Source organism: Dermochelys coriacea, chromosome 7, assembly GCF_009764565.3.
Source record: "Dermochelys coriacea isolate rDerCor1 chromosome 7, rDerCor1.pri.v4, whole genome shotgun sequence".
NCBI classification, from domain to species: Eukaryota; Metazoa; Chordata; order Testudines; family Dermochelyidae; genus Dermochelys; species Dermochelys coriacea.
The window spans coordinates 91,942,907-91,955,954 of NC_050074.1; the positions used below are offsets into that span (position 1 = coordinate 91,942,907).

Genomic DNA, 13,048 nt, shown 5'->3' on the forward strand with positions numbered 1-13,048 from the left:
CATGGTAGTGTCTTAAAGCCAAATTATAAAATAAACCCTACTGAGGTCTGTTCTGACCTAAAACATTTAATAAGTTCCATATAAAAAATTAACCACAGAAAGATGTGATAGCGATTTAAAACAGCCATTTCAGGAAAGGGCTAGCCTTTCTAAACAGTGAAGCTAAACAATTAATGCTTTTTCTGACATTGGGTATGTCAGTAATGTGACTCTCAATTCAGAACCAAATTTGATGGAAAATATAAGTTATTGTCTCACAATATTACATAATTGTCTTTGAGTGTTCTAATATAGCTAGGAGAAATATATACGTAAATATTACTTTTCTTCCTTGTTTGTGGAAAAAGTAAAACACATAGTTAATTAAGTCTTTGTTATTAAATATACATGTATATGGAATTTTTTTATGATGTCAGGCATGTACCTGGTTTGAAAACTCTACTTTTTATAGTCATTTAAAATTATTTTTATCACAGAAACTGTGTTTATTCAGTAATAGTGACTTCACATAACAGGGCCTCCCTCTAGTGGCCAAAATGCCACCTGTAAATTCTTAGCATTAAGCCAATTATTTTGTAGACGTGTTTGTAAGTTCCCCGTTTTTATATTTTAAAGGTAATGTGTTCTAATCTTTTTTCATGCAATGGTGAAACTGGTGCTTTCTAGCTTTAGAAAGCTGGGAGTGTGGGTTTGCCTTCTTCTGCAGTGTGTGGCATGGGTCACTTGCTGGTATAAATTACAGTAAATGTGGGTGGATTCTCTTGTAACTTGAAGTCTTTAAACCCTGATTTGAGGACTTCAGAAACTCAGCCAGAGGTTATGGGTCTATTGCAGGAGTGAGGTGGGTGAGGTTCTGTAGCCAATAACGTACAGGAGGTCAGACGAGATGATCATGATCGTCCCTTCTGGCCTTAAAGTCTATGAGTCTGAATCTAACCAAATGGATCCCACATTGATAACAATTAGTAAATGTTTTCTTTTCAGAGTCGGTTAGCCATGTACGTCGGACATTCGCCTGCTGGAACATCTGTACAGAATGGCTTACATTGGCGCCAGGTATTTCATGTAGTATAAGTGTACTTGAGGGGGTTGGACTAGATGATCTCCTGAGGTCCCTTCCAACCCTGATATTCTATGATTCTATGAACCTGATAGATACTCTGAAAAAAAGTCAGAGCTACTGTGCTAGGCCTAGATCCATAAAGGTACATAGGTGCCTAAGACCTAATGTTAGGCTCCTCTGTGATCCACAGAACTCCTGCTTAGCTGCTGCCTGACCCTGTCGATGTCTAAACTCACTCAGCACCTAAGTCTTCGGTGTGAAAGTTCCCTATGCACATATGTTGCTGTCTCTGGATGTTCTTGTGGCTTCCTCATTCTAGGTGCCCGGATGCCTATCTCCCATGTAAACTACAGAGTGAGCCACAAATGGGGAAGATGTTCACCTACCTGTGTTGCCTGCAGGGCCTGATCCAGTGGACAAGCTCAGAGGCTGCCTGTTGGATCAGGTTCTGTTCCAAAACTGGGTGAAGAGGTAGTGCCCACCTTCTAACTCAGTGGTTGGAACATTGACTCGGGCCTGATCGGGGGGAAAGGGTTTAAACAGGAGAGTGCTCTAATGGCTGGGCAATGGGATAGTCTGATGTGGGTCTCTCTCAGTCTCTCCTGTTGAAGTTCTTCCCATGAAAGTCGTTGGAGCAGGGGGAGTAGATCCTCGGTCTCCCACCTCACAGCTGCTTGCTCTAACCACCAGGCTACAGAGTTATTGTCACTCTCTTTGTGCCTGTCGTTAAGTATCAGGGGGTACCTGTGTTAGTCTGTATCCACAAAAACAACAAGGAGCTGGGAAGCCAGCCATTACAAAAGAAGCTTTGCCTCTCCTGGAATTGACACCTCCTCATTTATTATTGGGAGTAGACTATATCCACCCTGATCAAATTGGCCCTGTCAACTCTGGTTCTCCACTTGTGAGGTAACGCCCTTCTCTCCATGTGTCATTATATAAGGCCTGCATCTGTAATTTTCATTCCATGCATCTGAAGAAGTGTTTTTTTACCCACAAAGCGGATGCCCAAATAAATCTCTTAGTCTTTATGGTGCCACCGGACTCCTTTGTTCTCTTTAAGTAGTTATCCATAGTGGAACAGCTTCAACAGGAGAGACTGAGGAAGTCCCCATTAGATATCCTATAACTCAGTGGTTAGAGAACCCTCCTGAGAGGTAGGAGATCCCATTGAAATGCTCTTGCCCCCTCAGGCAGAGGGAGGAACTGAACCTGGGGCTCCCACATGACAAGTGAATTGCCTATCCAAAGTTATCCAAAGTGAGCACCACCACCTGCTAGGTTTGGTGTGGAACAAAGCAGGCACCTAACATCTCACAAGAAATGATTTAGGCACCTAAGCTTCCTGATTCCAGGCAGTGGCTTCCCAGCTGTGAATCGCAAGCAGAGATAGGCTGGATTTAGGTGTCTATCTCTGAGAGAGGAGAGGGGCTTAGAACACACCTCTTCCATTGGCTAACTTATGCGGCTCCCTGGCTAATGTTCTGGCTTTTGTGGATCACATTCTTGGAAGCCTGCTCCTTGCATAGGAGCAGAAGACGCCTAACTCAGGCTACGTGATTCATGGTGTTGTTCCAGTGATTTTCTAAGAACTTAACAGTTAGGCGTTACATCACCGAAGTTCCTTTGTGGATCCAGGCCTTAGAGACTTGCCCAACTTGTCTTATCACACATTGTCATTTACTTTTGCTAGACAGAGTGTTGTTTATCACAACAATTTTTACAAAAGCCTTAACCCCTTGATATCAGGTACTGAGATTTCTTTATTACACATTATGCACTTAGGAATTGGACAGTAGGGTCAGGAGCTTGCAGGCTTAGTTTTTTATAGTAAAATATTTTAATTTGAAAGATGTATAATTGAAATAGAGCATATTCCATGTAATTTGAAGTGTTAAGGTCCTAGGTGTCTAATTCCCACTGATTTCAAATATCTGTAAAAATCTGGCACTAAGTCACTTGTGAAAATGAGATGGGGTTCCTAAGTCACTTTGGTGCTTTAAAATTTTTTACCCCTGCTCTCACCATTACCTGACTGAGATTGATCATGTATCAACTGGAAGTCAGTGGTGCAGGATCTAGCCCATTATGCATAGAACAAGGCTGGCACATTCTAAAGATTTTGATCTGAAACTGTGAATAAATATCCTTGTTTTCCTCTATTACAAATAATAGAATTCAGGTGTAATGTACTGTGCTCCTTATGTGATCTTTGGCTTTTCATTAAAAATTGATGTCAGCTGGAATGCCATTAATATACATTACCAGAATTTAAACCTTAAACCTAAAATGAAGAGGTAACAACATTAGCTGTAGGATCAGACTGATAATTTCTTGAATTTTCTCTTTAAAATGGCAAAATCTTTTAAAATAATCTCCATAAGGTCAGTAAGAACTTAAATGGGTCAGTACAAGGAATTTTGATAAAATTGTGTTACATATCTTGTCTCCCAAATAGAAATACAAGCAGTTAGTGACCTTGCCTAATCAAAGGGGCCATGATTCTGGCACCCTTAAGAATCATAGACTTTAAGGTCAGAAGGGACCATTATGATCATCTATTCTGACCTCCTGCACAACACAGGCCACAGAATCTCACCCACCCACTCCTGTAACAAACCTCTAACCTATATCTGAGCTATTGAAGTCCTCAAATTGTGGTTTAAAGACTTTGAGGTGCAGAGAATCCTCTAGCAAGTGACCCATGCCCCACGCAGAGGAAGGCGAAAAACCCCAAGGCCCTCTGCCAATTTGCCCTGGAGGAAAATTCCTTCCTGACCTCAAATATGGTGATCAGCTAAACCCTGAGCATGTGGGCAAGACTCACCAGCCAGACACCCAGGAAAGAATTCTCTGTAGTAACTCAGATCACATCCCATCTAACATCCCATTACAGGCTATTGGACATATCTACTGCTAATAGTTGAAGATCAATTAATTGCCAAAATTAGGCTATCCCATCATATCATCCCTTCCATAAACTTATCAAGCTTAGTCTTGAAGCCAGATATGTCTTTTGCCCCCACTGCTTCCCTTGGAAGGCTGTTCCAGAACTTCACTCCTCCGATGGTTAGAAACCTTCATCTAATTTCAAGTCTAAACTTCCTGGTGGCCAGTTTATATCCATTTGTTCTTCTGTCCACATTGGTCCTGAGCTTAAATAATTCTTCTCCCTCCATGGTATTTATCCCTCTGATATATTTATAGAGAGCAATCATATCTCCCCTCAGCCTTCTTTTGGGTAGGCTAAACAAGCCAAGCTCTTTGAGTCTCCTTTCATAAAACAGGTTTTCTATTCCTCGGATCATCCTAGTAGCCCTTCTCTGTACCTGTTCAAGTTTGAATTCATCTTTCTTAAAATATGGGAGACCAGAACTGCACACAATATTCCAGATAAGGTCTCACCAGTGCCTTGTATAATGGTACTAACACCTCCTTATCTCTTCTGAAAATACCTCACCTGATGCATCCCAAGACCGCATTAGCTTTTTTCATGATCATATCACATTGGCGGCTCATAGTCATCCTGTGATCAACCAATAGTCTGAGGTCCTTCTCGCCCCTGTTACTTCCAAGTTATGCGTCTCCAGTTTATAACAAAAATTCTTAATCCCTAAATGCATGAACTTGCACTTTTCACTATTAAATTTCATCCTATTACTATTACTCCAGTTTAGAAGATCATCCAGATCTTCCTGTAGGATATCCCGGTCCTTCTCTGTATTGGCAATACCTCCCAGTTTTGTGTCATCTGCAAACTTTATTAGCACATTACCGCTTTTTGTGCCAAGGTCAGTAATAAAAAGATTAAATAAGATTGGTCCCAAAACCGATCTCTGAGGAACTCCACTAGTAACCTCCTTCCTGAGAGTTCACCTTTCAGTGTGACCTGTTGTAGTTTCCCCTTTAACCAGTTCCTTATCCACCTTTCAATTTTCATATTGATCCCCATCTTTTCCAATTTAACTAATAATTCCCCATGTGGAACTGTATCAAATGCCTTACTGAAATCGAGGTAAATTAGATCCACTGCATTTGTCCCAAAAATCTGTTACCTCCTCAAAGAAGGAGATCAGGTTGGTTTGACACTATCTAACTTTTGTAAAACCATGTTAAATTTTGTCCCAGTTACCACTGACCTCAATGTCCTTAACTACTTTCTCCTTCAAAATTTTTTCCAAGACCTTGCATACTACAGATGTCAAACTAACAGGCCTGTAGTTACCTGGATAATTTTTCCCCCCTTTTCTTAAAAATAGGAACTATGTTAGCAATTCTCCAGTCATACAGTACAACCCGTGAGTTTACAGATTCATTAAATTTTTTTAATTTGCAATTTGCTTGCAATTTCATGTGCCAGTTCCTTTAATATTCTTGGATGAAGATTATCTGGGCCCCACAATTTAGTCCCATTAAACTGTTCAAGTTTGGCTTCTACCTCGGATGTGGTAATATCTCCTCCATATCCTCCTTCCCATTTCTCGTCCTACCATTTTCCCTAAGCTCCTCATTAGCTTCATTAAAGACTGAGGCAAAGTATTTGTTTAGCTATTGGGCCATGCCTAGATTATCCTTAACCTCTACTCCATCCTCAATGTTTAGCGGTCCCACTTCTTCTTTCTTTGTTTTCTTCTTATTTATATGGCTATAGAATCTTTTATTACTGGTTTTAATTTCCTTTGCAAGGTCCAACTCTACATGGCTTTTGGCCTTGCTCACTTTATCCCTACATGTTCTGACCTCAATAAGGTAGCTTTCCTTGCTAATCCCTCCCATCTTCTACTCCTTGTAGGCTTTCTGCTTTTTCTTAATCACCTCTCTAAGGTGCTTGCTTATCTAGCTTGGTCTACAACTCCTGCCTATGAATTTTTTCCCCTTTCTTGGGATGCAGGCTTCTGACATTTTCTGCAACTTTGACTTGAAGTAATTCCAGGCCTCCTCCACCTTTAAATCCACAAGTTCTTCAGTCCAATCCAATTCCTTTAATTTTTTAAAGTTAGCTCTTTTGAAATCAAAAACCCTAGTCACAGATCTATTTTTGTTTATCCTTCCATTTAGTTTGAACTGAATTAACTCATGATCGCTCTAAGGTTGTGCCCTACAACCATTGCTTCTATGAGGTCCTTGCTACTCACCAAAACTAAATCTAAAATGGCATCTTGTTGGTTCAGCAACTACTTGGTGAAGGAATCCATTTCATTGGGTCGTAGTACCTTACTATGTGAGTAGTCTCCTTGATTTCAACTGAGCCCAGAATAGTCAAGCAATTATCACAAATGGCTGGTTCACCAGCCTTAGGATAAAAACTGTTTTCCTGCATTCTTTCTAGATTAAGATGCAAAATACGCCTCTCTGTGGGGGACAGCAGCTGTAACTTCCTACATGCTTATACAATGCTTAGCACCAAGGGCCTCTGACCTGGCTAGCCTCTAGGCACTACTGCAATATAAATGTTAATATACCAATTGCATCTAACTACCTGAAAATAGCCAAGACTGGTAAACACAATGGGCCTGATTCTGATCTCACTTATACTGGGTATAAATCTGCAGTAACGGAAGTCAGTGAAGTTACTCCATATTTACATCAACGGTTCAGATTTCTCTCAGGTGTAACAACTGAAGTCATTGGAGAGACACAAGGAGCAATCTGGCCTACTGTTTGGTTCCTTAAAGTCCTTCAATTCAGTATCTATAAATCCTTACACTGGAAGGAGATTTCTGATAGCAGTTGGCTTTTTAATCTAGTGGACAGAGGTGTAATATGATCCAATGGCTAGAAATTGAAGAGAGATACACTTAGGTTAGAAATAAAGTACACATTTCTAAAAGTGTGGGTAGTTAACCACCGGAACAGTGTGAGAGCAGCATTTGGCTCAAAGTTTTAACAGGATGAAAGACGCTGTATTCTGCTCTCTATCCCCTGAGCTATCCAGACTTTCACTATAGTTATAACTCTTTATATTATTAATAATAGGTATTGTATTCAAAGCAATTGCAAGCATATGACTATGGCTCTAAGGAAAAGAACATGGAAAAATACAATCAGGTAGGTTAACATACTTTTTGTTGAAAAATGCTGTGAGCTTTGAAGAAAAATAAAAAAAATTGAGGACTGGAAACCTCAATATTTAGTACTATAAAGGAAAATTTCTATAAGATGTGCCAGTGGTACCTTACATCAGTGAGGTTAAAAAGTATATATATAAATAGATTGTGTTCGGATAGTTGTGGGTGAAACTGTGGAGAAAGAGGTGATTTTACACATATATGTGGACATGTCCAATTATTAAGATACATAACCAAATATAACAAATGGATGGAGATTTATTACCAAATGATCCTTTGATAATTCTCCTGGACTTTCCAGTGGGAATGGTCACAGGCAAAGGAATGAATCTCTCACCTGTTAGTAGCTGCTAGACAATTGACAGTGTCTCATTAGGAAAGGCAAAATTAGAGGATGGTTCAAAAAACAAAACAAATCCTGGAGATGTGAGGATTATTGTTATGGAGAAATTAGTGCATCAGGTATGCATACAGCAACACTCAAACATACTACATTCACCCACAAAACACCCATCTGATTTGGCAATTCTGTAATAAATGTAATAGACTTGCTTTGGATTGTTAACAAATAAGACAGAATTGTCTTTCAGTTGAAGGAAATCCCCAGAAATCACATGCCCTGAGTTGTGTGAGGAGGTTCATCCTCTAAGGCGGTAATACCCTGCCAGCTAGAAGTGTCTTTAGATGCTATCCTTGCATACTGCATCTTTTAACAGAAAATGAAGAATCCATTTTGTAACAGCTAGTATTTGCATTTTCAGTGTTTTGTGTGGCTGTGGCAATGATATTTCCTAAATATACCATTTAAAACCAAAGCAATGTAAAGCACGCATTCTTTGCTACCAAAGGTCAATTTAAAAGAGGTGTGTGTGTGTATGTGTATAGCTACAGGGAGGAATGACAATCCTGTGTTTCAGAGTAGCAGCCGTGTTAGTCTGTATTCGCAAAAAGAAAAGGAGTACTTGTGGCACCTTAGAGACTAACAAATTTATTAGAGCATAAGCTTTCGTGCATCGGATGCATCCGATGAAGTGAGCTGTAGCTCACGAAAGCTTATGCTCTAATAAATTTGTTAGTCTCTAAGGTGCCACAAGTACTCCTTTTCTTTTTGCGAATCCTGTGTTTAAGACAATTGATTCAGACTAAGGAGACGCAAATTCTGTTCCTGGCTCTGTAACAGATTTCCTGTATGATCTTGAGCAATGCACTTAATGTCTCCCTCTACTCCAGTTTCCCATTGGTAAATTGAGATTAATAATAATACTTCCTTGTAGGATTGCTGTGAAGATGAATTCATTAAGGTTTGTGAGGTACTATGAGTACCAAAGAAAAGCCTTTGAATAAAACAAAGTGGTCTGAAATATCCCATTTTAATTAGCAATAAGCTGCAACAGTCTGGGTTATGGACAAATGGAGCACAAGAAATAAAATGGCTTGTATTTTGCTCAGTGCATCACAGTCCTATAAGATGTGAATAGAATGCTAGGATATATTAAGATGACACAAATATATTTTCTTACAAAATGTGTAACATGAACCAATGTACTTTAACACCTGTATTATAAGCATGGTTATTAATCTTTTGAAATTGATCACTCTAATTTTAAGGTTTTACCCCTCCCCCCCCATCCAGATATCAAATTGCTGGAGAATTTTCATTCATGTATTATGCAAGAATCCAGGAATAGGGTTGTTGTTGCAATTAACAGGATGAAAAATGGACTAAGAAAGCCAGTTTTATTATTACTATTTTTATTTTAGCAGCTTGTGAAAGCAAGAAAATAGGCCTCTCTCTCTTCAGAAGTTGTTTGTTAAAAATTGGTGTAGCTTTACAGGTTTGCATTTCTAATCCATTTCCCTTTTTGCCAGACTACTCCTCCTATGTACAAGATAGAAGAACTGAAAATGCCCATTGCTATTTGGAGTGGTGGACATGACTTGTTTGCAGACCCAAAGGACATGGCCGCATTACTTGGTCGAATTACTAATCTCATTTATCACAAGCATTTTCCTGAATGGGAACATCTAGATTTCACTTGGGGTCTTGATGCAGCTAAGCGCATGTATGTGAAAATCATTGAGCTGATGAGGAAGCATCTCTGAAGCCACACAGTGGTTCCTGAGGTTGAATGATTTGATCCTTCTATTATGTTCAGAAATAAGGATGGTTTTCTTTCTTTAAAGTGATTAATCATGGGATTAGTAAAGGGCTTTATGGTGACTGGCTTATATTTTACTACATTTGTCACTCTACTATATTTTCCAAACTAGTGAATTTCAATAAATAGGGAACTACCTCAGGAAGCTGAGATACATTTCCAAGAGGAATCTGTTTAAGAGCTACAAAAGCAGTCATGTACATACCCCCTGTAATACCACAGGGGATCACTTTCTTTGAAATGTTTTAATCTCTGCCATATAGTCTATCAGTAGGTGATTCATGATATTCATCCAGTTCCAGACGATAACATTTCTTTCATCGCTTTTAAAAAGCATGTTTTTAGTGGGAAGCTTTTAAAGAGATTGTCAAAGTGCTTAGGTCAAAAAAAAAATTGACTTTGGTGCTTGAGAATGATTCCCTTCATAGCCTCTGGCCAACTCACTCACTCAACTTCTCTTTCAAGTTTCCTATTCTCAAAATAGCCTACCTTGTAGGGATGTAGTGAGGATTCATTTTTTAATGTTTGTAAAGAACTTTAGGGATCAAAAGATCAGAAGTGCTAAGTTTTATTAGCTCATATTGAAAGATTTATTTCCGCTTTCTGGGTATTCATAAATTTTTCCATCCAATCCACACTGTAGCAAGAGACATGCTAAAAATTCAGGTTTCAGAGTAGCAGCCGTGTTAGTCTGTATTTGCAAAAAGAAAAGGAGTACTTGTGGCACCTTAGAGACTAACAAATTTATTAGAGCATAAGCTTTGGTGAGCTACAGCTCACTTCATCAGATGCATTTGATGGAAAAAGAAAAGAAAAAGTTTTTCCACCAAATGCATCCGATGAAGTGAGCTGTAGCTCACGAAAGCTTATGCTCTAATAAATTTGTTAGTCTCTAAGGTGCCACAAGTACTCCTTTTCTTTTTGCTAAAAATTCAGATACTCTATTTCCAACACCAGCTTTGCTATGGTAATTACTAACCAATAGGCACAAACTGAAATATGGGTTACTGTTTAGGCTTAGCTAACTACGGGGAGTGAGTTCCTTTAGTCAGTAATGCAGCTGCAAGCAAGCTGTGAGCAGACTCAGCTGTTTAGTGCTTTCAAGTGAGTGAAGTTATTGATTCTGTTTTCAGTTCTTTCTGTTAAAAAATTTATATACTTCTGATTTGTTGCCCTAGGTGATTCTTTCAGTGGGTTTAAGATGCTGAAAAATTAAACTTGTTCCTGCCTGTTCGTACTTCTGTCTTAAAAACATTGTAGGAGACTGTGGGGCTTTTTATATTCTTAACAGCAAGAAACTGGGAGGTTATGGTATGATTAACTTGGAAAACATGTGATTTAAGACATTTTTGCAATTAATAAATAAAAATCTCAATCATCTCCTGGTGTATGTCCCTGGATTAGCTGTGTCTGTATTAAATGTTCAATCCAATATAAAAATGCAAGTTCTCTTACTGCATATCCCATATTTTTTCGACTGGTGGGGATGAGGAGGGATGTTCTATCAATAGGGGTATCTCAGCCTCAACCAGAGTTAGATGTTTAAAAAAGCCTGGATTACTGTTATGACATTAAACAGTTTAATTATCATTTTATCTTCATGATTTTGAAGCCAATCTCATGCCCCTTTGGATATCTAATTTGAGATTTTTGAACATGCAGAGGTGGCAATAGTGAAAACAACATCCCATAAGTGCAATTTTTTAAATGAAATGACTGATGGAAAGGGACAGATATTTTTCATTTTAAGATTTTTGTTGGGTGGTTGTTTTTACCAAAGATGAGTGAAGGCGAGACATACAGAGGATACAGCAGCCAGAAGTAATATTAATCCCTCCACATGTATTGCAAACATAGAACAAAATAGTCACAAGCCAAAAAAATATATCCACACTTTTTCTTGAATTTTCACCAGACTTCTAAAATAATAGCAAATATCACCTGCTTTTCATTCTTTCTTAGAAATGGTATCTGTCTGCCTTTTGGCTGCCTTCTTCACTAGCTCAGCCCCACACCTGTCAGCTCTCAAGTTAGGCTGACAAACATTTTCCTTTCATTTACATTTTTTAGCTGAGGCTTCTAGGCTGCTCTGTGGAAGTTGCTTCTCTTAAGTCTCCCAGATGGCTATCGTATCAGGCAGATATGGACAAAATCTGTATTTAGAGCCTCTGCTCATATGATCACTACAAAAGTTTTTTTCTCCTGCTGATAATAGCTCATCTTAACTTAACTAATTAGCATCTCACAGTTTGTATGGTAACTTCCAACTTATCTGTGTGTGTGTATATATATATATCTTACTATGTGTTTCATTCTGTGCATCCGATGAAGTGAGCTGTAGCTCACGTAAGCTTATGCTCCAATACATTTGTTAGTCTTTAAGGTGCCACAAGTACTCCTGTTCTTTTTGCGGATACAGACTAACATGGCTGCTACTCTGAAATCTGCTCATATAGTAAGGCCCTAACCTGTCTTGCTCTGGCCTGCATTTTCAACCTTACTGCATATCACATTCCCCTCTCCAGGCCCCCAGTAATGCCAGCATTCACTCCTATTACTCCCCTCCCACTACCACCTCGTTTTCCAAGAATGTCCTTTTTCTCAAATGTATGTCAAACAAAATATGCTTCCATGCCCTCACCTGAAGGTATAACAGGTATGGCAGGGGAGGAAAGGAATGTGGAAGAACTCCAGTCTGCCATAGCAATCCTCCACTGTTTTTTGATTAAGGATCCTAGGCCATGGTGAAATTTGGAGCTGACCAGGAGTAGTTTTAAGCACCATTGGCACTGACCCAGACCTGAGAACCAGGGAGCCGTATGCCACCCTACTCCTCCTGCACTGTCTCTCGCTGGCACAGGAGAGAGGCTTTCCCTTTATTTCTTGACTTGGAAGGATTAGATTTCACTTGTTCATTTTCCCCTTCAAAAAGCACCAAAGGGACAAAAATGAGAGTTCTATGTTGTTGCATGTCTGGGGGAGGGGCCTTTAAAGGTCCGTTGTGAGATGGATCAGCTACTCCTGCCCCCCCCCCAACAGCTGATTCTGATCAAATGGAGATCAGGTGGCAAAACTTAGTTATTGGGGGAGAGCTGGGGATGTCTATTTAGAGCTGGATGAGCACAGTTGGAAGGGAGTTCTAGAGGAGAGGAGTGTCTCCTCTCTGGGAAACAGCCTGAAAGAAGGCTGAGAAATCGACAGCTTGCAAGGCAAGGCAAGGCAAGGCAAGGCAAGCTATGCTATGCTATGCTATGCTATGCTATGCTATTGCCCAGGAGAACTAGAGGTAGAAGACCAGATAAGCAGCAGCCTAACTGAACCCCTGAGTGAGGGGAGGAATGTGCCAGCCCCTGGACAGAGGGGTCATTGGAGAAAGACTAATAGTAATACTAATAGTAACTGAGTGAGAGGTGGCCTGCTGACCCCAGCCAGGCTGAAGGTTGGATTGTTTTCTTACGTTTGGTTAGACTTTGATAAAAGACTGAAGCCCTGGGAAAGGGCTGGACTCTAAAGTGGTCTGGCCAGAGGGCCAGGTCACTCTTACAACTAGACTGGGCCAAAGGATAGAGTGTGAGACTGAAATAGAGTTGCTGCATCATTACATCCAGGCATAAGGGGGTGTCCTGGAGTGGCAGCTTTGTTCCACATATACAGAATTCCTGAAGAATCACGCTGGCCTGCCATCATTAGTCAAGAAAATTTAGAAAGGAAAAGCTTCAGATATAATATCTTGGGCTTGCAGGCCACTGGTGACAACT

The 13,048-nt window shown here is 39.8% G+C and overlaps 1 protein-coding gene across 6 annotated transcripts in view; it reads left to right on the forward strand.

The window, feature by feature from the left end:
- LOC119858648 (lipase member M-like) overlaps positions 1 to 9,826 on the forward strand; it is a 30,531-nt gene extending 20,705 nt beyond the window's left edge. For 5 of the 6 annotated variants that reach the window (XM_038409771.2, XM_043518929.1, XM_043518928.1 and 2 more), the window contains exons 8-10: positions 985 to 1,056; positions 7,040 to 7,111; positions 9,001 to 9,826. In XM_038409771.2, the coding sequence (XP_038265699.1) occupies positions 985 to 1,056; positions 7,040 to 7,111; positions 9,001 to 9,234 (378 nt within the window). In that variant the 3' untranslated portion in view covers positions 9,235 to 9,826. The remainder of the gene's footprint in view (positions 1 to 984; positions 1,057 to 7,039; positions 7,112 to 9,000) is intronic. The other variant, XM_043518926.1, reaches the window with a different exon arrangement.
- The last annotated feature ends 3,222 nt before the right edge of the window (positions 9,827 to 13,048 follow it).